The following is a 24,211-nucleotide window of genomic DNA, read 5'->3' as shown; positions in this document are numbered from 1 at the left end:
GGGCCACATCTAATCCTGCCATGACAGATCTGTAGAAACCAAACTTTCCTGAGAAGGAACTCCCCACTTCCTTACCCTGTATACAAAAGATCCACACAAAAAACTGCTCCACATCCCCAGGAGCCAAGCATCAAGCCTGAGGCCACCACTGGTCCCTGCAAAGCAGCCATGCAGCCCAGCCTCTGGAGGCTGCAGCCTTCTCCACTCACTTCATCTCTTTTGGCTAATTTTGGCAATGCATTTAAAAAAAAAAATTAATTCTTTTATTACAGCTAATTGGCACTACTGTTTAAGTGACTTATCTGGCTCCTGAGCTCATGCTCTGCTTTTGGGAAGCTGAAAGTTGTGAAGGCCCAGAGGCGGGGGGAGGGGGGTGGCATGGGGCACAGAGTCTCTTGCCAGCACCCAACAGCCTCAGAGAGGGGGCAATGCCAGGATACCCCTGTACTGCTGGGTGTAGGAGAAACAGGACTTCTTGACAGCAAATCAATATGATCAATATGATTATGTAGAAGGCGATTTATTGCTTATTTTTAGTTTTAATTATACATTTTAAGACTACTGTTTATGCGATTACGTTTTTTTTTATTGGCGCCTTTATGCTGTTTACGTGTTTTGCACAAGCCCTTCAAGTACAATGACTGGTTGCTGTTCAGAACTTATAAAAATATCTAGAAAAACAACTAGGCAGTAAAATATGGAGAAAAACACTTAAATATAATTTGGCTGGTGCATAAGATACAGACCATGGCCTAGACTTGTTCAGACATGTTACTATGGCCCAGACTTGTTCAGCATTACTACAGCTGGGCATCCCTGGCCCAGGGAGTGAACTGCCCCTAGCTCGCAACAGCCATGAATTTTAGAGAAGTAGAGAAATTCGTGCAAGGTCACACTGTGCATCAAGTGGGACAAGAAACCCGTACCCAGCATGCTGGCAGTGCTGCACAAGAGCCTGGTGGGCTCTGAGCTTCCAGGGCTGGGCATCCTGGGGGATTTGGTGTATGACAGAGGGCAGAGGAGACCCTGCATGTCCATGCCAGCGAGGAGGGCAGGAAAGGAGGATGCCTTTGGGCCCTGCTGCACCCTCCTGGCTGCCAGTTCAATGGACAGCTGGTTTGGGGGCTTCCTGGAAACCTCTGACTCTCCAGTGCTGCCACCATGCCCAAGAAGTGCCATCCCCTGCAGGCTCAACACCCCTCTCCAGCATGCAACCCATTGTCACCATCATGGGAAGTGGGACCAGAACATGTCCCCAGCAACTGCCCATCCCCTCTGCCTGCCTGTTACAGTCCCACAGATGCCTGTGAGGGTGTGGATGCCTGTTAGGGGGTGCCATCTTGGCTCTAGGTCCAGCCTGTGCGAGCTGGGATGTCCTCAGGCCTCAAAGAGACCATCCAACACCTGGTCAGGCTCTGCAGAAATTCAGGTTCCCACAAATTACAACATCATTCTGCCTCCCATTCTGCTCCCTTGGGCTTTCACCAAGATGCATTACCTAGGTCTCTCAGTTTGAGGGTGAGACCAGGGAGGGCTTTGCCCTGCTCAGGAGAGGGGGACATGCCCAGCCCCCAGTGGTATCAGTGCTCTCATCTTGCCCCCATCATGAGCAATGAACAGCACAGGGCTCTGTCTCCAGTTGCTTAAGGGTTTGTTCCCTGATGCTGCTGTGCAAGTCAGAGGATTGCCACAAAATTCCCTTTTAAAAGTGACACGGTGTCTTCTGTGTTATTTGGGTACTTCCAAAATCACCTCTTGTCCATCTCTGTCTGTCCATGCTGCTGCTCTGCAGGGCTGCAGCAGTGGGGCCTCGGGGAACTGAGCCCAGGTGTCCTTTCTGTCCAAAATAATGGGGAGTGTGTGCTGGTTTTGTGGAGGCTGCCAGTGGGAATCACCTCCTGCTGCAAGGTAGAGCCGAGACATGGTGGCAAGCTCGTTTCCAAATAAATCACCCTGCCCCGTTCCTCCTGTGTGAGCAGGGCCATCACTGGCCCTTGTCATGAACCCAGCACTGCTCCAGCCCCAAACCAGCAGAGTGGCCACCAGCCCACACCAGGGCCTGGCTGGGAGCTGGAAAACTTTTCTGGTTTCAACAGGCTCTGGAGCAAAGCCCCTGGCAGGGAAGTGACTTGTTCTGGTTGGTGAAGTTGCTCACCTGTCTCCTGCTTTGTCTTGGGTGCAGCGTGCTGGGAACGCTCTGCCAGCAGAAAACCGCCCCTGAAAACAAACAGCTGACAAAAGGTGTTGCAGCACATCCCAGCAACCAGCTCCCAGGCCCAGGAGGGAGGGGAGAAGAGAGGGTAGGTGTCAGGGAGCTGGCTGCGGTGCTCCTGGGGAGCTTTAGTGCTGCTCACTCTGGTCAAGTGTGTTTGGCTGTCAGCTGCACCCTGTGCTCAGCCCTGGCCACCATCCCTGGGTGCTCCTCAGCAGTGGGATTTGAGGAGCTCCTTGGGGTCGAGCACCTGGCACATGCAGGCCCTCAGAGACCTGTCTGGGTACATTTTGGCAAACAAAAGGTGGGGTAGAAAGCATGACGAAGTGTTCACAGTGCTGCAGCAGAGCCAAGCCAAGCAGAGCCAGATGAGAGCCCAGAGTGTTTTGGGGTTCACAGCCATACTGCCCGCAGCCTCTGTCAGACAAAAGAGATCAAATCTTGAAGCCACAGTCCAGACTTTGGGTGTCTGCTTGATGCTTTATGGCATCCTGGTTGTTGGTGTTTTCTGCCCAGGGAGCCAGGGTGGGCAGCAGTGCTGGCAGCCTGGCTGGAGACATGGCTGAGCACACACAGAGGGAGCACCTCTGGAGGGGGTTCTTGGGCTTGTGCCTGGTGCCTGTCCCTGCTCAGTGGGACACATCCTGCCCCGTTTCCCCTGGTTTTCCCCAGTTTTCCCTGCTGTGGTTCATGTGATGCATGGGCTGCCCAATCTGTGCCAGGGGTACCCAGTATGGGTTTGTGCCCACAGCAGGTAGGAGGTGCACAGGGAGCACCATGGCCATCTCACTGACCTCCCCCTCTCTCTTCCCACAGGTGTGCAATTGCAACAAGTACCTGAAGGTCTCACGGGAGAGGATGAGGCAGCTGGTGGAGAACAGCAGACAAGCATCAGAGGAGCACAGTGCAGGTGAGTGGGTGGGTGGCCCACAGCTGGATGTGATTCCCCTGTCCTGTGCCCTTCCCTGGTACTCAGTGGCCTTGACAGAGCATGACCATCCCCCTGGGCCTGAAGGCTCCTCAGAGAGGTGCCCTGCCATCAACCTGCCACGGGGTACAGACCCACAGAGCTCTTTCAACTCCAGTTTATGTTTTTTCTGCCCTGTCCTGCCCTGCAAGGCACAGGGTCGTGAATGGGATTGCCCAGCCCGGGGGGATTGGTGACATGCCAACAGTAGCTCAAGTGACAGCCTGAGGCCATCATCACCTGAACTGAAAAACTCAGCTTGGGTGGTGAAATGCCTCCTGGCTGGGGCTGCTCACAGTGCCTTCCTCACCTGCCCAATGCCTCTTGAATTAGGTCAGGCTGCAGGGTGGTGAGTCAGTGCCACCTGCCCAGCCAGGCTCCAGCAGGCTCTGGGGAGGGAAGGCTCCTCCGTGCCGTGCCCTGAGCTGCATTGACCCACACACACTCCTTCCCGCAGGGAGACACAATTTGGTGGCAAACGACACCCATCGCAGGCACACCGGTACGGGAATGTGCCCCCAGCCCTTTTGTGCATCACTTCCCCGTCTGCTGGCTGCAGGGAGCAGAGGGAAGTGGCGGCTGTGGCATTGCTGGGAGCCACACGTGTGGCTCTGGGGATGAGGAACGTGGTGGGGCAGCTTTTCCCATAGTGCTAGCAGCCTGGGAGTGCTGTGCTTCCCCAGAGGCCGGGACATCCTCTCCAGTGCACTCTCTGCATGTGTATCCAGCGACCAGACGGGCCAGTTCAGCCAGTTTCAGAGTATGGGAAATAAAAATGCTGTGGTTTGTGCTCAGAGTGAGCTGTTTCCCTTTCCCCCTTCATGATGAGGTTGATGGAGCTGGGAGGGTCTCCACACAGACTCTTCAGGGACCACCTTGCCACTCTTTTACTCCCCATCTGCAACACCGCGTGTCCCCATTGGGCCGTGCAGTCTCCTGCTTGGTCCCCCATATACCTGGGGAGGGGAGGAGGAGGAATTATGTGGAAGGAGCAGGTGGCACCCCTGGGATGGCCATGTCACTCATGACCTTGTCAGGGAGCATCCTCCAAGGGACCATCCTCTGCCCTGGAGCAGGCAGGGGCAGGGACCAAAGGTGCCACAGCATCCCCAGAGAGTTGGTGGAGACATGAAACAGAAGCTGTGATTTGTACAGGTGGGCACAGCAGGGCACTGACACCCACCCAAAGTGAAAACCCCTGGGGTCTTGCCAGCAGGGTCCCCATCCTGGGGTTTCTATTGCTATTTGGATTTTGCTAGGACCTGCAGAGATTGCAAGCATTAGTGTGAGCTTGACTAGGTTGCCCCCAGAATGTCCCACTTTGGGTCAAGTTTTCAGGAAGACAGACAGGAAGGGTGTGCTGACAGTGTCCTGCCATCACTTGGTGGGGACAGTGGTGGCATTGGGACAGGCTGGGAAGCCACAGAAGTGGGTCCATAAGGAAAATCTCAGCTGTTCACTGATCTCCTTACATTTTCCTGCTGAAGGAGTTGGTGGCAGGACTTGCTCTGCCCTTGTCATGGCCCAACACATGGTATGGGGTGTTCAGCACCCACAGCCCCACACTAGGACTGTGCCCTGTTCTGTGACTCTAGCCCAGGCCACGTTGTCCCTGTCAGCATTGGCCAAGACCATGGCCAGGTGCTACTGCTTGGCAAGAAAATGCCTTTTCCCTGCTCCTGCTTCCACACAAGGAGGGAACCTCCTCCCACAGGGGCTTCACCTCTCCAGGGAGGAACTGGTGGATGCTGGGGCTGATGGGGACAGATCCTTCAGAACCACCCCTCAACACAAGTCTGCATCTGGTCCAGGTGCTCCCAAGTGCTGGGGTCCAGCTCCTGCCAGCCACAGGCCAGTGCTGCTCCATTTGGCTCCTGGATTTTTATAGCAGGGCTTCCAAGTGATGAAAGGCCAATTATTCATCCTGTAATAGCTCACTCTTACTTGGACCTAGGATTTTCACAGGTCTTAGGGAACATATTCCTTGACACAGCAACAATTTTCCCTGCTGGGGAAAAATGAGGGCTTTGACAGAAATGCTGCAAATAGTTTAAAGCCCAGACAGCTTTGTCCTGTGATGCCTTTTTCCCAGTGGGATGCTCTAAGCAGCTCAGGTGCATGGAGCAGACTGGGGCAGAGAGGGGAGCAGGGCTGTGTATCACCATGGGGCACAGACAAGTCCTTGCTGGAGGCAGTGACAGATTGTGGCTCCCAATCCCAGGGGAATAAGCTGTGTCACAGGCTCTCATTTGGCCAGTGGAACTCTTGCTAAGTGCAGTAAAACCAGCTGGCACAGGGCCCCAGAGCTCAGTGGGTGCTCTGCCAAATGAAATCTGGTCTCTGGGAAAGGCAAGGATGTGGCACATTCCATCGGGTTGGGAGTTGCCAAACAGAGGAGGCAAATTTAATTGTAAAATCCACCCTCACCATCTAAAATGTGCTGCAAAAGATGAAAACCATGGATCCTGCTACTCTTGGGTCTGTGGTGCTGACTAGGTACAGTGGAGCCTCCACTCCCATGCTGGGTGGGCAGCCTCCCTGACCAGCTGCCAGTGCTGGGGCTCTGGACACAAGGTAAGCCCCAGATGACCCCAGGGGTGGCTGGAGGAGCAGCCAGTGTCCCTGCACTGGGTGATAGGATGGCATCAGGCAGCTTGGGCACTCACCTTGCTCCTGCCAGCTTGAGCAGTGACTTGGGGTTTCTTTCCCTTCTCAGCCCTCGACCCCACCCGAGCCCGGGGAAGAGCTGGCAGAGACAACTCAAGGCAGGTGGGAGGAAGAGCTGCACACTGCAGTGTAGGGAAGGCTGGGCAGCAGCTCCAGGCTAGGGTGGCAGCAGGACAGTCCCTCCTCTGCAGCCGCCACACTGGGACAGCTGAGGGCAAGGGCTGGTGGGACTTGCTCCCCTTAGCCAGGAGTTCTCATGGACAGCAGGAAGAGCCCCCTGCATGCATAAAGCCTACAACTGGAGGCTTCCCTGATCTACAGTATTTGGCTTTGCTATGAGCATCACACTTGTTGCCATATGGCATGAGATAGGTCCCTGTGCTGTCCCAGGAGTATTCTTCAACCATGGATCCTCACTGCCTTGTACCAGACTCAGTTTGTGGGGCCAAGGAACCCCCATTGTCTTAGGCTGCTCTAAACAGTTCTGCATGGAAGGGGATGGGTTTCTGAGGGGTTGTACCCCTGGATCCAGGGGATCTTCTCCCCACTTGGCACCCCATGCATTTAGGCTCTCTCTTCTCCAGGGTGCAACAGAATTAACAGGAGCATCCTCACGTGTCCAAGCAGGGCAGGGATGGGACAGGGGCTGCAGTGGTGAGACCAGCCAGAAACACCCCCAGGCTCAGCTGGGTTGTGCTCTGCCAGCTTTCCCTCTTCAGTGGAATTTCACTTGCTCATATGGAAAAGCACGGCAGGGCTGGGACCCGGTGACATTGTTGTGTCTGCTGGTTTGCAGAGCTCTGCTCTGCCTGCTGACAGGGGCACTGTGCCCAGCGTGACCTGGGAAAGAGCTGGGGGCCATTCAGAGCCAGGGACCATTGTGTGCTGCTGCCCAGCACTGGGTACAGGGTTCTCTCCACAGCGCCACTGGGAGATGAGAGCAGCTGGAGCTGCCTCTTGCTTGAGCTCATCCTCCCTCCTCCACCCTGGGAACATCTTAAGATCATGGCCTGGCTGCTGCAGCCCAGGTTGCACAATCCCGGGTCCTTTGTCCTTTGCTTATCTGCCTTATCGAGGAGGAAAAGATAACCAGGTATCTTCAGTGCCCTGCAATCAGCACATTTCTCAGGCTCGTAACTCCTCTTATCAGGCTGATCTCTCACCACTGCCGAGGTTTCTCATGCACCTTTGTACTCCAAGAATGCTCCCAGGTCTGTGTTCAGCCCTGAGCAAAGCCTCGACAAAGCTGTAAGCTTTCTCCCAAACCCCCCAGCCCTGGCTGTGACCGAGCCACTCACAGCACTACAATGACTCTGGCTGTGGTGGCTGCAGGGCTTGGGGCTGGCACGGGGCTCAGGGCTGGCACAGGGCTGCATCTCCAGAGGCAGCAGGAGCTGCCAGGTGCTTGCCTGAGCCAGCCGGGACAGGCACCCAACTCCTCGCCCCAAGGCCTTGGTTCGGGCAGGGGTGACACAGAAGGACCTGGGCTAGAAACAGGACCCGTGGGGCAGGATTTTGGGCAGAAGTACCTGGCTCCCTGGGAAGTTATTGGCTACCACTGTGACACTGAAACCCTGGGGGTGTCCAGGGCTCACACAGTGGGAACAGGTTATTCCCAGATATATCAGGGCTATGTAGGCTGGGAAAGGGGAATGGGCACAGGTTCAAAGGTTTTCCCCGAATCTGCTCTGTCCCTGCTGTGCCCCCCTGTCCTGCAATGGAAGTCCCAGTGGCTGTCCCAGTAATGCTGACCCAGCACTGCAGCATTGCAGCTGACAGAATAGGCTGAAGGAACTACAGGTCACCAGTGTCACCATCATGGTGGCCTTTCAATGTGACCCCCACTAAGAGCCCCTCTGTGTTGGGGAATGTGCATGCCCTTGCCCACAGCAGGCAGCCCATGTCTTGTCCCATGTCCATCCCACTGGGCTCAGCCCCATGTCCATGAGCAGGATCTTGCAGTGGGGCACATGGAGCTGCAACTCCTGTCTTGTCCCTGTACCGGGACAAATCACTTTGCCCCCACAACCTCCCTGTGGCAACAGTTCAGGGTTTTTGTGGGACTACCAGAGTGATCCTTGTGGCTGTGGTTCCCAGATGCTGCCATGTCCCCCCAGGTGAAGGGACCGTTGGTCCCTTGGGCTGCCCAGAGCCTGTTCAGTGCCCAGGGTGCGGGATGGGCCTCTGGTGTGGGTCTGCCCCACCGTCTTGTCACCAGCTGGTGACTGGAGGCTGAATGAAAGGAATCCAACCCAGGCTGGGGAGCTCCTGCTGCACTCACCTCGTAAAGCATGGGGCCATCCTGCCCTGGGGCATAACAGAAGGGGCTTGAGCACAAAGCAGGGCTGCTGCAGAGGTGACAAGTGTGTGCAGAGGTGGGATCCCACCACCGAGAGTGGCCCCGCTCAGGTCAGGAAAGAACCTGATGCAGAAATAAGCAGAATGGGGGTGCTGCAGCATCCCATCTCCTCTGGACATGGCAGCATTTCCTGGCAATGAGACGTCATGGTGGGAACAGCAGCAGTTTTTGCTTGTTCTCGTGGGATTAATTCCCACAGGCAAGCAGAGGTGGATGGGAGCTGTGAGTGGCAAGCACATGCAAGGCCAGGAGGAGATGCCCAGTTGGGCACAGTGCCAGGGGATGGCTGTTGCTGCCTATGGAGCTCTGCAGCACTCATGTGGGTGCTCAGCCGTGGGGGGCTGGGGGCAGTTGGGCTCAGCCCCTCACCCAGGCTCTGTCATTCCAGGGTCACCCAGCCAAGAGGGGGAGAGGTGAACAAGAGGTGAAGGGGTTTTTATTTTCAAGATGTTTTATAATGGGATTATTAGTTCCCAAGAAGTGTTTCGAATTGATTTGGTAAGGAATCGCTTTCCTTTCTCCTCTGCGGGGATGCGGTGGGAATCCAGCCTTTGGTGTGAACCTCACAGAGCTCTGGAAGCCACAGATCTGACAAGCTCCCGGCACCCTGGAAGGATACGCTGGGCTCCCTGCAGCCCCATGCACCCTACACATGCCTTTTGCTCCATCTCTGGTGTAACTCTGGGGTGTGCAGCATCTAGGCAAGATGGGCTGCAGTCCCAAGGGAGCTCCACTGGGGAGGCCTCTGTCTGTCTGAGAGGAGAGAAACTGCCCCCCTTTTCCTAGGAAACCCCTGTTTTTCTGGGGGATCCAGCCTTTCCCAGCTCAGTTTTCCCGCATGCCTGGCTAGCATCCTGTGCCTGACGCCTGGTGGCCCTTTCACCCTGTCGGTGAGGGAAGCACAAGCATCTTCAAAAGCCCTGGGAAGAATTTGGTGAGAGGGGGAGAAGGGGTTTTACAAGCTCCCATTCAGAAATGGTCACTTTGAAGTGATGTAGCATTTTCAACCCTTTGAAGAGCCACAATTAGGAGGGGGCTGGTGCAAGCAAAGGCAAAACTATGGGGTGACCATCACGGCCTTTCTCTCCTCAGGCTTTTAAGGGATGAACTTTCCCTCCCTGTCTGCCTTTTTCCCACGAGCCTGGCGGGGCTGGGATTGGGGTGTTTGGGGGAGCTGAAGGTTTCCCATACCCCCGTGCAGGGAAGGAGGGATCTGCCGTTGGCTTTGCCCGCCTGCAGCAGGACAGTGGAGAGAGCATGTTGCAAGAGAGCAAATTACTCAGTATCCCTGCAGACACACAGAATGTCAGTGTTCCATCAGTGTCCTGGTGCCATGATCTGGCCAGGGAAATTTTAGGCTCCATAATGGGGAATGTTGTTGGCCATGGGTGCTGGGTGCTGGCAGTGCCATTTCCATTGCATTGGATCTAAAAGTCCCATTCCAGGTCGATGTCCCTCCCTTCAGGGTCTGATGCTCAAGAGCAGGGAGGATAGGAGAAAAAAGGGTGCCCAGACTGAGGCCACCTCATGCCACCAAACACAGGAGCAGCACAGGTCAGAGGGAGGTGGGAACAGGGTGAGGACAGTGCCCCTGTTCCCGCCATGGGGATCTGCCACCTGGCAGGCTTTATCCTGGAGGAACCCCTGGGAAATGAACTCCTCCTCCACATCCCTGCTCTAGGTGGCTCAGGAATCTCCCGAGAGCAGCCTGGGTGTTTGACCACTTGCCAGAAATTGGAAAAAATGGAAATTGAGGTCATTGTTTTCCCTTTAAGGATAGATGCCTATGTTCCAAAGCAGGTGCAGGAGGTGAAGGAAAGGCCCACGTGTGAGTGGGGACATGGGGCACTAGCCCAGGGCACAGCTCTGATGAACCCAATTCTTGCCCAGTGTTTCGGACAGGGCTCGCAACTGCTTCCCCTTGTGCTGTGGCAGCAAACCCCAAACTAGTGCTGCTGCTGGGCAATGTGATGGTGAAGAGCTGGCCTGCAAAGCCCCCTGAGAACATCTCCAGTGACAGCCATGACCCTGTGTATGGCTGTTGGTGTGCTGGGAACTGGGAGTGACCGTGCTCCACTAGCTCAGGCTGGTCATGTTCCCTGGGGAGGTGTGGAAGGTCTTGGGGGGGTCTGGGGAACACCCCTGAACCAGGGACTGGTATGAGCTGATCCCTCCACACTTCCCCCGGGGTTTGGCTCTTTCTGCTCATGTGATGGGCAGGCCCAGACCCTGCTGCACAGCTGGGAGATGACTCTGCCAGGACAGGGCAGCTCTGCCAGGATGGGTTGGCCATTTCAGAGCTGTCCCCAGCCGTGCGTTCCCCCACGATAATCCCCAGCATGTCCCAGCTCCTGACGGCTCTGAGATGCAGGGAAGGGCCAGCTGGGAATGCTGGTGTCCCCCTCGGTCTCAGCTGGCTCCTGACAGGGTCCCTATGATCCTGAAAAGGGTCGGATGGACACCCCAGAAGTGCCGCTGGAGCGATGCAGGATGCCTTTTGTTGTCTTTCTTAATTTGTGCCTGAGCAGGACAGACCCCCCTGCCAAAACTGAGTCACACCGCAGCAATAACTGCAGCCTGTTCCGGGCTGCCAGGCTCCCTGATGGATGGGAGGAAGCTCAGCCCTCGGCTTCCTCTGACCGGATCCGGAGACTGCCGGAGGAAGAGCGCTCCCCGGGTGCCGAAACTGCGGGGCCGGGGCCCCCGGTGTGCGATGGCAGCGATCCCCTGTCCGGGCTGGGACGTGCGGGGGACAGCTCGGGGGACACGGCCCCACGTCACTCTGCCCCTTGGCCAGGGTACGTGGCGGGAGGTGGGGGTGTCGCACACTGGGATGGGGTCACGCACAGCCCAAAGCCCCGTGTCCGCGGGCAGCTCCGGAGAGTCGTGGGTGCCATTAGCAGCTGATGACATTGGTGGGTTAATTAAAGCAGCAGCAAGGGCTTCCCTGCTGTTTGTTTGGCTCATAACGCAGCCGGGGGTGGGGGCACAGCCCTGCTCCGAGAGCAGCCTGGCCTGACCTGTGACAGGGAGGCAAAACCACTGCACTCAGAACAGCAGCAGCATTGGTGCCGCTACCCAGGCTGGAACTGACCTCAAGACATGGCACACAGGAACTGGAGGAGGTGCCAGGCAGGCAAGCAAGTCACTGTATGGGTGCCACGCTTAGGGCAGGCAGCTGCTGGATGACCAACCACCCTCTCCCAAATTCAGGAGATGCTCCTCCCTGGGAGGCAGGGCAGAGCCTGGACTCCTGCAGGAATGACAGGCCCCTCACAAGGGTCACTCACCTGGTTGAGCACAGATTCTGCTCATCACAGCAGTGACTGATGGTTTATCTGCTGTCTTCTCTGTCCACAGGCTGCCCAGGGAGCCAGAGCTGCGATGCCACTGTGCCAGTCTGTGAAACAGCCCAGCCTGGCTGTGCCCCACACGGTGAGCAGCCAGAGGGGATGGAGCAGGACAGGGCAGCCACGGTGTTGGCAGGGGACACGGTCCTGCAGGTTGCTGCCATCCCCCACAGGGTGCTGGACAGAGCCGAGCTCACTCACTTCTACTGCTGCACCCACTGTGGGAAAGTGTTTTGGGAAGGGTCCCATTTTGGACGCGTCGTCTCCCAGTTTCAGGATGTGCTTGTGGCCTCTGGGGACACACAGAGTGTCTATGAGCTGAGCTAAGCTGAGCTGAGCTGAGCTGAGCTGAGCTGAGCTGAGGGGAAGCACAGCAGCTTCACAGGGGAATGCCTGGGGAGCCTCAGCAGATTTTGGGCCTTGGATTTCCAGAGAGAGGCTGGAAGTGGGGAGGGAGGAATTCTCATTTTGGGATCCACCACTGACAGCACTGTCACAGATGCACCAGTGGTTTGCAACAGCCCAAAAGTATGTGGCCTTCATGAGATCATTAAAGCAGAGGTAGCTGAAGAATGGACCCTTTGCTTTATTTCTGCCCCTCTCCAGCCTACAAATGGCAAGATGTTGGCAGAGCTCTGCTGACCAAAACCCCACCCCATCAGTGCTGACCCCACCACACCCACACACCCCAGTGCCCCTCTGCCCACTCACTTGTGGGGGAGCAGGAGCTGCATCCCCAACAGCAGCACAGGTCAGAGAGCATCCTGAGCACTCCCAGTCTGTGGGACATGTGCCACGCCTCAACCCATCCCCAGCATCCTCTTCATCCTGACCCTGAGCTCCCAGCATTCCTTGGAGGCAGCTGGTGGGTGCAGACATGGAGGTCTGGGGAGGCTGAGCATTGCTGGGCTCATGGAAATCTCTGGGTGCACCACAGTGCCCACTGGCACCTGCACCCACTGTGCTGGGGCCTGGGATGCCCAGGCAGGGCCATGCTGGTTCTGAGGGGGCTCCCACTGATGCCCAGCCTCCTCCTCCCCTGGGGAGGTGCCTCAGGACTGCCCTGTGCCCAGGCACTGTGCAGGGTGCACAGGAGAGGCAGTGACATGTGTGGGCCCACCAGTACCAGGAACTGAATCACTGGTGGGACTGCCCAGCATCTAGAGGAGACTGCATGTGCCTTAGAGATCCTAGGGTAGGTCCTGCTGCTCCAGGGGGCTGCTGTCCAGTGCCTTCCAATTCATGGCCAGGCTCACACCATTCCATTCTGAACAGAGGAGCATCTGCAAAATTCCTCCTCTAATCTGGTTTAACTGCCAGGCCCTGCTGTTATTGTTGAGAGGGCCTGAGGAGCTCTTGGCTGAGGTGTGACATTTATGGGCCAGCAATGCACCTGCCCAGGCAGCTCATGCTGCAGTGCAGGACTCATTTTCCCTCTTCCAAAGCTCCTGGCCACATAGTGCCAGGCTCCTTCCTCACAGGGACATCTCACCCTCTGGATCAATGCTTTAATAATTAAAAAAAAAAAAAGCCCGCTTTAAATATTCTTCATTTCCATAAGATCCATAATATTAATGCCTGAGCATTAATTGGTACCAGTGGCCCCAAAAGGCAGACATCCCCACACTGCCAGTACTGGGCACTGAGCAGCCCAAGCCCCCCAGGCTCCACACAGACCCATCCTTCTGTCATCATCCTCCTTCTTCAGGGTTTGTTCTGGGAGGGCAGAAACTAGGGATGAGGCAAAGCAGGAATGATGCAGAGCCTCCAACTGCCAGCCCCCACAGCGTGTATTGCTTCATCATGCCATGAAATAAACCTCTCCAAAATGGGATGAACCTTTCTAGACCCTGTTTAGGGGAAGCTGCTGAGCCACATGCACATCTGACCAGAATGAGCATTTCTGGCCTTTGCTTGGTTTTCCAGAGCTATGGTTTCATATTCATCTGCCACTGCTTCCACTATGGAGGGGAGCTCACAGGAGACAGGCACACATGGTCCTGTAACTCACCTGGGGACAGCTGCCTAGGAGGTGCTTTCCTTTTGATCCCTGGGGACAGTAGGGTCACCTCCTGGCCAACTCCATGACTTTGCTTGAGAGCTCCCTCAGTTTAGGGGTGAGCTCTTGTGCTTACAGTCAGGGCTGTGCTATGGCAGAGTCCCATGGCTGGGACTTGTTCAGGACACCAACCCAGGGCAGAATCTGGCAAGTGGTGTGTACCTGTGGGCTTGGCATGAAACAGCTCCTAGAGGATTCCATCCAGCTCCTGGGTGTTCAGGGGCCGTGGCTAGCACCCAGCACAGCACTCCTTCCTTCCTGCTGCCCGCAGGAGGTGGTGCTGTGGTGGGAAGTGTGCAGCAAGGTCACTTCCAGTCACAGAGACGGTTAGCAGCAAATTCCACATCAGATCAGCCTTGAGGACCATCCAGGAAGTAATAAATTGTCCTTTTTGAATAGTGGATACATATCAAAGGGACTTAAACCCGCTTTCTAATCAGCTTACAATATTGTTTCCTTATCTGGCTGCTTAAAAAAAATAATTACAAAATCCTGTTGTCTGTGTCATACTAATGTTTAATATTTATTAGGGTAGTAATGAGCCCTCCTTGGTTTTATGGAGCTGTTTGATCCCACATGGAAAGGGCAGCCCCGGCAGTGTTCTGGCAGGGATGAGCACCTTGGGTGAGGCTGCCCACTCCAGAGCCCATGGATCCCCCAGTTGCTTCACCTGTGCTCGGCTCCTGCCTTTGTGTGACAGGATGTGATCATGAGGGGACCCTGGGATAAAACAGCACTGAGGAAGAATTTTATTCCTCTTTATCATGAGTGAGATCTTGCTGAACAGCATCCATCCCTCAGCCCTAGGAAACCACATGCTGCATCGGATGTTGGGCGGTTCCTCCCCTCTCCTTGTGTACTCCTGCACATCCTTCAGAGTTTGACGGGGACAAGGTGTTTGACACTCAGGCCAGCTTTAGTTTACAAATGGATATATCAACATTGTTCCTCATCAGGCAGGAATGCACTTCCCTCCCTTCTCCCCCACCTTATCCCCATCCCCGAGCAAACTTCCTTCCTCCTGTAATCTGTAGCGGAAACCTCACCACATATTTGACCAGCTTACAGAAATCAGCTCAATGTTCCCTGGCGTGACTTTGTTCCTTGAACTAGGGCTGTTTGGTCCCTAAGGCAGCCAGCAAGGCACAGGAGGGGGACAGAGGCTGTACCACTGCCCTTCTTCATCCTGGAGCTGCTCTTCCAGCCAGATGCTCCAATTGAGCTCCCAGTTGCTTGGCTGCCATTTTCAAACAAACCAATGTGGTTTCAGACACAGATCCAGCCTGAGCTGGCTGTGAGCTCCAGCCCTTATGCTGTCCCACACTGTGGGAATGCTGCTCCCACAGGGCCACTGCTCACAGTGAGGGGAGAGGAGAGATGTGTCTGTCAAGGAGGGACATTCGCTTCAATCAGGGGATGTTTGCTCCCTGGGTAATAGCCTGGGACCAGATCCTTCCCATCAACCTACCAATTTGTGGGCATGACCCTTAGGCAGATGAGCTTCTATCACTCACCAGGCATGTGTTCCATGGGGGCTATGGCTGTGTCACCTCTGAGCCTGAGGTCCCCACGGAGCAGTCAGCAGGTACAGTAGCCACTCTTGGTGAGCTGTAAGGAGTCTTCTGAGGGAGCTGTGCAGTGGAAGCAGTGGGGTGACATATACCCATCCCACAGCCACCACAAAGGAGTGGCCACGCAGTGCAACCAAACGGATTGCTCAGAGCAGCTGTGGCTGCCCCATTCCTGGAAGTGTCCAAAACCAGGCTGGATGGGGCTTGGAGCAAGCTGGGATAGTGGCAGGTGTCCCTGTCCATGGGAGGGTGTTTAACAAGATGAGTTTTAAAGATCACTTCCAGCCCAAACCAGTCTGTGATTCTGTGATAAATGGCCCCAAGAATCATGTGTCTCAGGAGGTGGCAATTTCCTTGCACCTTTTGGTGCCTGGCACTGGATTCAATCCTAGAGCTCATTCAAATGATTCAGGACAAAATAATTATGGCCCAAAGGTGGGTGGGGAGGTTGGCTGAGGACACATAAAACCAAGGTCCATGTCTCTAACCAACTCTATCAGCACCTGCAAAGTGAAGATATGGCCCTTCCACGTGCCGGTTTTCCAGAACCAGAAGTCCTACAAGCAGCTGCCAGCACACCAGGTCAGGGACATGTGAGGGTGTCAGTTTAGCAGAACACAGGCTGGAGCCATGGCATTTTGGAGAACGTGTGCTCAATGGCCATAGGGACATCAGTCAAGGGGATGCCTCAGCATGGCAGCACTGAGACACTTGTACAGCCAGAGATCCCTGCCTGTGGCACCAGGCAGGAATTCTCCAGCTCCAAGTGTGTCCCAGCTAGTGGCCTTTTTTGTGCTGTCAGACACTGAGACCATGGGCTACCTCAGAAGAGCTGCAGCATTTCCAGCAAGATAAGGACTGACATGATGAAGCACTGGAGTGATTAAAGGCCAAACCGCAATTAGATAATCCAAACTGTACAACCCAGCACCACATTCTCCAGCCTGGGGACACCCCTGCCTGCATGCTCCCCAGAGCACAATGACTACGTGTAGTGTTATCACCCTGCTTGAGATTCACTCAGGTTTTAAATCCTGTTTGTCACAGGCTGGGAGGGAGTGACCATGCAGAGCAGCATCTACAATGACATCCGTGGGAAGTGGCAATCTCCAAACCATATTCCTGCAGTGGCCCCTGTGGTGTGGGAGTCCCAGGAGGATGCCCTTGTCCACAGGACTTCCCAAACCACTCATGAGAGCTTTTCTTGTGGTGCTGTACTCCCTGCAGAGGACACAGAGCATCCACACATGTCCTTACCACAAGAGCATGAGGTTTCCCTTGCAAACCCCCAGCTATGGCTTCAGGAGCTCTGCCTGCAGGGCTGGCAGGGTCCCGGCCCGCCCAGGCACAGTCTAGGGTACCACCGAAGGTTCCGTCTGTGGTGTGTCTATGGGGAGAGCATGAGTTCAATCTCACGGCCACGCCCCTGTTTGTGCAGTCCTCAGACCACGCGGAGGACGGGAGTCCCCTGAGACACCCCCCCCTTGACCTCTTCCCCACCAGGGACAGTGATCCCCTTTCTTGCCCCCCAGAGGTGAATCCGCACAAGGGAGACTGTTCCCACGCAGCAGCCACAGCCCCGGGTGGGCTCCCTGCATCCCCACACACCACATCTCCGCGGTGGGGCAGGCGACATTGGCCGAGCCCCGCGTTTCCCCACCGGGGTTCCGGCAGCTGCACTGCCAAAATGCCGGGAGGCGAAGCGCCGGCGTGGCCAGCGGCGGAGGAAACCTCCGCGCTTCCTCCGGCTCCGAGGAGCCGAGCGGGCAGGGCGCTCTCCCTCGCACGCCTTTCGCTGGGGCTCTGCGCTGGGAAGAAAAGCTCCCGTCTTTCCCACGCTCTCCGACACATTTTAATGAATTAAGTGGGGGCACGCCCCCTCGCCGCCTGCCCCGGATCCGTCCCCCCGGCTCTCCGGCTCTGTGCAAGGAGGCCTCGGGGGGTTGTGGACTCTCGCTGCCGCGTCCGCCTGGCCGGGAGGATGGGCATGACCCGCTGGGATTTTTTGGAAAAGGGTTGAGATGTGCCCAGCCCAGTGCGCCCAGCCCCGGGGCGGCTCTGAGCTCCGCCGGCGATGCCGGTGGCAGCCGGTCCTTCTCCCTCCCGCAGGCTCTCACGGGCACGGGGAAATTTGGCTGTCACGTCTCCTGAGGAGGGGAGATTGTTCGGCGCCTCTCGGCATGACCGTTCGCTTAAGGCATCGCAGCTCCGGGGCCCTTCCCCGCCTCCCGCCACGTCCTCGCCTCGCCTCAGAAGAGAGCGGGTCAATCACTGGGTGGGACTACGAGTTTTGCAGGGCCCCATGAAGCGAGGGCCATCCCAGGGCCGGCCGCGGCCCCTGGCAGCCCCTTCGCGGCGGGCGGGCAGCCTGGCCCGGCCGTCACACCGCTCCCGGCTCCCCTCGAGTTACAGAGCTGGGTACAAAACTGGAGTTGAAATGCAGCTTTTCAAATTTGTCTTTTTATTTTCCTTTCCCCCCTACTCCTCCCGCTTTTCTCGCTCTTTCCCCTCCCTCTCTGGCTCCGTTCCCAGACCGAGTCCTGCCCCACCTGCCAGTCCCGAACATTTGCATGGCTGGGTCCCTGCCCGGGCTCTTTTTCTCACCAGTGTCACTGGCAATGCAGATTTGCTTTGCGAGGATGTAACTCTGCCAAGCCCCAGGCCGGGGAGGTGTGAGCAATTCCCACTCTCCCACGGCTCCCTCACAGGGCTCCACACCTCGCAGAATACGGCCAGTAAAGACACAAAATCGGCTGTCCAGGGGTATTTAGGAGCAAAAAGGAGAGGGTGAGCCAGGAAGACCAGAGCCCCGACACCCAGGCCATCGCCCCCACGTCCACCAAAGCTGCCGCACGACCCCCACTGCCTTCCCTTTTCCAGTTTTGTCGTGATGGGTTCGGTGGAATTAGTGCTAGGGGACGGTCACGGGCTGTGGTGGCTCCGGCGCTCTCTGCACGCTGTTTGCAGTGCCGGGCTGTGCCGGCCCCCGGGCACAAGAGGAGCTCCCGTGAATCACCGTGAGTCACGGCACGTCCCGCCGCTCACCGCGGCGAGCCGACACAGGAGACAGGACAGGGATTGCCGCTGGTGATTCCCGCTGGCAGCCATGGCTGGGGTGATGGGGACAGAGCCACCGCCTGCTGCTCGGGGCCCTCAGGAGGACGGGACAGAGGCAGGGGTGGTTCCTCTTCACTGTCCTCGGGCAAACCTGACTCCTGCACGGACCCTCAGCTTCAAGCCCTGAGCCCATCTCAGTGCCCTGCTGGCCCCATGTCCCAGCGGCACAGGGACATCCTGGGAGAAGCTGCCACAGGCGGCAGGAGAGCAGAGGCGGGGTCTACAGCCCCCAGGAGCAGTAACGTTCCAATCTCTCCTATTCCATGAGAATGATGGACTGCAACCATACTCACATTAAAGTTGGTGTGACGGGAGAGCTCTGGCCTGGGGAAGCCAAATAGTCAGAGACCAGACAGGTGAAATTGGGACAGAGATTGGGATGAGATGGGCATCGATGGGCAAGGGTGAGGAAATGGGATGGGAATGGAGATGGGGATGGAGAGGGAGGTGTGCGATGGCATAGAATGAGGGTGGAGACAAGGACAGGATGGAGATGGGGAGATGGGCATGGAGATGGGGATGGATGTGAAGATGGGAACAGGATAGGTATGGGAATAGGGATGAGAACAACTAGCTGCAGAAACTGAGTTAGAAAAGCAGACCCTTTATGGCAGGAAAAATGAGCTGCTTCAACAACTCCTTACAGCCTGTATTCCGGTGGGATGAGAAGGGACCCAAACGGGGCAGGAGTGTTTCACAAGGCCACTCCAACTGCTGGGAAGAGCCACGGGAACAGGCCACGGGGAAAGTCACACTCGGAGCTCAAGGCCACTGTCCTCCCTCTGTGTGACAGACCACTCCGTGATGGCACATTTCATCGGCTGGGGCTGAATTTAGCAGTTGGCCGATTGCTCCCTTTCCCTTTCGAAAAGGACACACCAGCAGTGCCAGGTGACAACAGCTTGCCACCCAGCTGCCCCGGCGCGGCTGCTGTCACCTCGGTTTATGACACACTCCTTCCTCTCTCCCCGCACCTCCCGCCCTCTCCTGCTGACCAAATGCCGGGAGGCCCGGGGGCGCCGCTTCCCACCTGGACCCGCCGTTTGCTCCCCGGGGACCAAACGGGAACAGGAGGGAGTTCGGGGGAGGCGAGTGGGGGAGGAAGAGGGCCCCGCCGGAGGGTCCCCCCAGCACCGTTTCTGGTTGATGCGCTGTTTTCGGTATTTTTTTCCCCATTTTTCCGCCTCCCTGCGGTGTCCACAGCTCCCAGCGCTCCCGCAACCAGGAGCGCGGTCATCGGCTGGGCAGCGGGTCCGACCCCGGATAAAGCCCCGGGCAGCCGAATTGAGCCACTCCAGGACTGGCAGGACATGGTAGGGGCTGCATCTTTTCCCCCTCAAATCAATCTCACCCGTGGATCCCTGAAACCCAGTGTATCCCCCGCAGGAAGCCCGCAGAGGGGATGGACCCCGCCAACTGAACGTCCCGTTCTGCTCTGTGAGCTGTCCCTGTCGGCTCATGGGGACACAGACCCGCAGCAACACGGGGTCACCCCAAGTCGGAGGTAGCCACAGCCCCTTGGTGACCGACATTCTTGCGGGTGCTGGCTGGGGGTCCCGAGCCGAGCCGAGCCGAGCCGAGCCGAGCCGGACGGAACCGAACGGAGCCAAGCGGAGCGACGAGCGGAACCGAGCGAAGCCGAGGCGGGAGCGCCCCCCATTGCTTGCTCGCTTGCCCGCCCCCGCTCGCTCGCTCCCCCCCCATCGCAGCGCGCACGGCACCCGCGCCCGTCCCGCTCTTCCCGCAGAGGGGGCGTGCCCTCCCCCCTCTGTCCCGCCCCCGCGCCCATTCGGGCCAATAGGAGCGCGGCCCCGCCCCCGCCGCGCGTCACGGCCGTGCCATTGTTATGCAAATAAAAGGGCGGGTAAAAGGCGCGCGCGGGCTGGGGCGCTGCAGAGGCGCGGTGCGCGGGTAGCGGAGCAGCGGCCACAGGAGCAGCGGGGCTGGGGCGCAGCGGCAGCGGCGGCACCCCTGGCACCCCAGCCCAGCCCCGGTAGCGCCCTCAGCACCGCCCACCCGCCGCCGCATGCCCGGGCGGGCGCCGCCGTCGCCGTCCATGCGGGGCGGCGGGGCCGAGGCGGCGGCATGAGCCAGAGCGAGGTGTCGCCGTGCGCGGCGCCGCCGCCGCCCCCCAGCCAGCGGGTGTTCCAGGAGGCAGTGCGGCGCGGCAACACCAAGGAGCTGCAGTCGCTACTGCAGAATATGACGAACTGCGAGTTCAACGTCAACTCCTTCGGGCCCGAGGGGCAGACGGCTCTGCACCAGTCCGTCATCGACGGCAACCTCGAGCTCGTCAAGCTCCTGGTCAAGTTCGGCGCCGACATCCGCCTGGCCAACCGCGACGGCTGGAGCGCCCTGCACATCGCCGCCTTCGGGGGCCACCAGGACATCGTCCTCTACCTGATCACCAAGGCCAAATACTCCGCCGGCGCACGGTGATGCCGGGGCTGCCCCCCGCTCCGCTCGCCCGGTGATGCCGGGTCTCCCCCCGCCCCGCACTCCCCCGGCGATGCCGGCTCCCGCTCCCCCGGTGATGCTGGGGACTTTCCCCGCTCCCCCGGCCGCCAGAGCTGCTCCCGCCCCCGCCCGGGGGGGGTTTGGCGAAGATTTGGGGCCCCACGCAGAACACGCCACCGCTTTTACGTTTTTAAGTTTTTTGGTCGTTTGGTTTTTTAAATTTTCCAAGGGTTGTTTCCTACTGTAACATGGGTTTTTTCCTCCATCTACCTCGGCTGCACTCACAGTATTCACGGTTTCAGTTTGACATCTGGGCAGATGCTTTAACACCCCCCCGTTACCTCTCTGCTAATAATTTAATCCTCCTCCCCGCCCCCCTCGCTCCCGACCTTCTCATTTAAAGTGTTCTGGCTCAGAAACGAATTCATTTCAACGCCCCCCAAAAGCCACCCCGCAGACCCCACGGTGCTGGGGTCCCCTCTCTGGTGTCAGCCCCGGGAGCGATGCTCCATCCGCGGGCTGGGGCTCCCGGCCGGCCGCGGCCTTCCTGGCGAGGAAGAGCAGGAAAGTCGTCTTCCTCTCCAAGGTTCTCTCACCGTTGACTTTTTTTGTCGAGGCGACTCCGTTGGAATATGACAGACGTGGTTTTCTCACCCCGATTGCTCCTGGGTTTGGTTGATTTTTGCATTGGGTTTTCTGCTTTGGTTCTTCCTTGGGTGTCTGAAGAAAATCTGTGTCCTCACCCACTCCATGAATCTGTTTAGCACACGTGAGATCCCGGGAAAAGACATTGAGTCCTTGTGGTTTTGTTTGTAAAGGGGGATTAGCAAATCCTGGACTGTTTTTTTCTTTAAAAAACAAAAGTGAAATAAACTCTAGAGGCAGAGGATTTGCTTTTGCACAGAAAAGGGGCGCGAGCGCTCTCTGCTGCCTACAGAGATGCTGGAAAACTACTGAAAAAGTTTGGGAACTTTTATTTTTTTCTTTTGGTGAAACTTGGATAACACTTCTCAATGCAGAACGATTCACTTGACGTATGTACACTCACCCACCTTTTATAGGAGATATATATCCTGCCGTATATATCTTCATAAAGGAAAGGGAGGAAGCAGAGCGAGCCATCCGAAGGCGCATTTTGAAGTGACTGCACGTATAATCGCAAATGCTGCTTTTTTATTGCTATGGCACAAGAACATCCATTTGGAAAATGCGGAAAAGTTCAGAAGTCTCCTTTCTCCCACTGGTCTTTCAGCCCTGTTCTCCCTGTCTGCACTAAAGCCATGCACATCGCTGTCTCCCTGCTCTTTCCTCTCTTGCTCCCTGCATCCAAACCATTTTGATTAAAAAAGAGAAAAGAAAATAGTTACCTGCTGGTTTATTGGGGTTGTGTATTACCTATTTATCATGTCTGTATATATTTGTGGGTGAAGATTGTGAGCCTGATTCTGTTTGAAGCTGGTGGTGAGTGTTTCAAAAATATGGTTTGGGATATATGCTTTTTTTGTTGGACTTTTTTTCTTTTCCTAGTCTTTAAACTAAAAAAAACAAAACAAAAAAAAACCAAAAGAAACCAACCCCTAGAGTCTGCCCTGATTATTTCCCATTGCACTGAATATTCTGTTTTGTCTCTGGTGGTTTCACCTGCAGTTGTTTGCATTTTGTTGGGTTTTTTGTTTTTGCTCTTTGTCCATTTCAACAATTTGAGATGATTTCAAAAGCTCCAGATTTAAAGAAGGAAAAGAAAAAAAGCCCTGTCAAAAGTGTCTACTGTTATTGCTGTAATTTGCAAGGAACTGCTTGGCCGAAGTCTTTCTGTGAGCATGGAAGGGGGTATCCAGCACTTCCACTGGTGCTTCTGTGCGATAGTTACGGGGTGGGAACAAGACCTTTCCTAGTGAGGTTTTATTGTTGTTACCAGATGGTTGCACATTTTTTTTTTTACGTAAATGGATTTGCCACAATGAAATGTCATAACATTTATGACATGATATTAAAAAGTGTATTGTAAAGCCGAGTTCTAGATGGATTTAAAAAAAAAATCTTGGTTATAAACCCAGTCTAAAGGGAGCTCTGTCCAGTGTTGTAAAGACAACATGATGTAACCCATATTTATATTTTTATAAAATACCTATTAAGACTGTGAATCTCCTGTATGAATTGCTGGGTTGTTTAAGAAAAGTATTGTTCCTTTCCAGCCTCCTGGAGCTTTAGACACGCTGAGATTTTTGTGAAACTGTACGTCGGGGAAGGGGGTTTGCTCTGAAATTGTGAGTTGATGTATTTTTACATCCCTTTGTATTTTACTGAAAAGCTGCTGCCCTTCCTAGTCCCTAGAGTTTCAATTTTCTATGCAACCCCCACACCCCCGTCTCTCTTGATCCTGAGAAGTAAAAGGGATGCAGACTGATTCAAATTGAAATGAGGGTCCCCCCACCCCCCTTGTTGGCTCATCGTGCTGCTGACCCTTCACGCCAAAACGGGGAGTACAAGGAAAAAAAAAAAGAGGCAGGTGGGGGAGGCTCTTTTGTGCATGACTGGTTGCCTTCCAGCAGTCATCTTTTTAATTATTATTATTATTTTTGTAAGAAGAATATATTGATAATGTCAGTGAAATAAGCAGACATTGAAGCTGATGCACAGATTGCTCCAGAAAGGAGTTTTTCTGTAGATTTTTCTTTAGATGCGAATACCTTTTTTAATTATGTTAATTAATGTTAAGAATTTTTAGGCTTATATTGAAGCTGTATGTGGGTCACTATATGATCATTTCTAACTGGATAAAGTCTGTACAGTACAGCATATTCCTGAGTGTATGATATAGATGTGTAGCCCCAGAGTGCGAAATTTATAAATAAATTTTTCATTGATCTTTTTATAAAAAAACCCCCAAGGTTGTTTTGTTTGTTCTTTTCCACGTGGTTATTGGCAATGCTGGGTATTTCCTGTGGTGGGGGGTGGCTGGCTGGGACTCCAGGTGTGTCTTGTGTGAAACCTGTAGCTGTACTGGGTTTGGATGCACCCCTAGAGGGGGATGGCTGGGGTGGATGGGGGGGAAATGTGGCTCCTCCCCACAGGCTGGAGGAAGTTGACTGGGCTCAAGGGTGTCCTTGTTTGCCCCATCCCAGCATTCAGAGGCTGGTAGAGGGGTGATAACTCAGACCAAACCCTGGGCATGTGCTGTTTGAGACACTCCTAAAGAAGCTACTTGTCCCCAGAGAGTGAGGGGAGAGCTCCGCAGCCAGTCCTGGGATGGGAGATTTGGAGTGCATTTTTGGGGCTGCAGCCCCAGCCTGTCTGGCTGAGCACCCCGCAGTTCACTGTGAACATTCCCAGCTTTTTGATTCCAGCCTGGGCCTCACAAGGGTTTGAGGCCCCTCAGGCTGTGGGGCTGGGGTCAGTGGTGTCTTCAGCTGCCCCAAGGAAGGGGCACAGGGTGAGGGTCAGCATGGCCT

The 24,211-nt window shown here is 55.8% G+C and overlaps 2 protein-coding genes across 6 annotated transcripts in view; both read left to right on the top strand.

Annotated features, from left to right (window-relative positions):
• The window catches only part of EXD3 (exonuclease 3'-5' domain containing 3), a 256,655-nt gene extending 242,551 nt beyond the window's left edge, over positions 1–14,104 (top strand). For 4 of the 5 annotated variants that reach the window (XM_033077471.1, XM_033077473.1, XM_033077472.1 and 1 more), the window contains 2 exons: positions 3,029–3,122; positions 11,566–14,104. In XM_033077471.1, the coding sequence (XP_032933362.1) occupies positions 3,029–3,122; positions 11,566–11,882 (411 nt within the window). In that variant the 3' untranslated portion in view covers positions 11,883–14,104. Of the gene's footprint in view, positions 1–3,028; positions 3,123–3,636; positions 5,631–11,565 lie in introns of those variants that run through there. The other variant, XM_033077474.1, reaches the window with a different exon arrangement.
• A 6,268-nt stretch (positions 14,105–20,372) lies between these two features.
• On the top strand, positions 20,373–23,644 carry LOC117005785 (NOTCH regulated ankyrin repeat protein). Its single transcript, XM_033077824.2, has one exon. It carries the CDS (start codon positions 20,388–20,390, stop codon positions 20,739–20,741), a length of 354 nt encoding a protein of 117 aa, XP_032933715.1. The 5' UTR covers positions 20,373–20,387; the 3' UTR covers positions 20,742–23,644.
• Positions 23,645–24,211: the final 567 nt, after the last annotated feature.

Source organism: Catharus ustulatus, chromosome 21, assembly GCF_009819885.2.
Source record: "Catharus ustulatus isolate bCatUst1 chromosome 21, bCatUst1.pri.v2, whole genome shotgun sequence".
Classification (NCBI taxonomy): domain Eukaryota; kingdom Metazoa; phylum Chordata; class Aves; order Passeriformes; family Turdidae; genus Catharus; species Catharus ustulatus.
The sequence above is the reverse complement of the archived record's forward strand: the minus strand, read 5'-3'. Positions and strand labels throughout refer to the sequence as shown.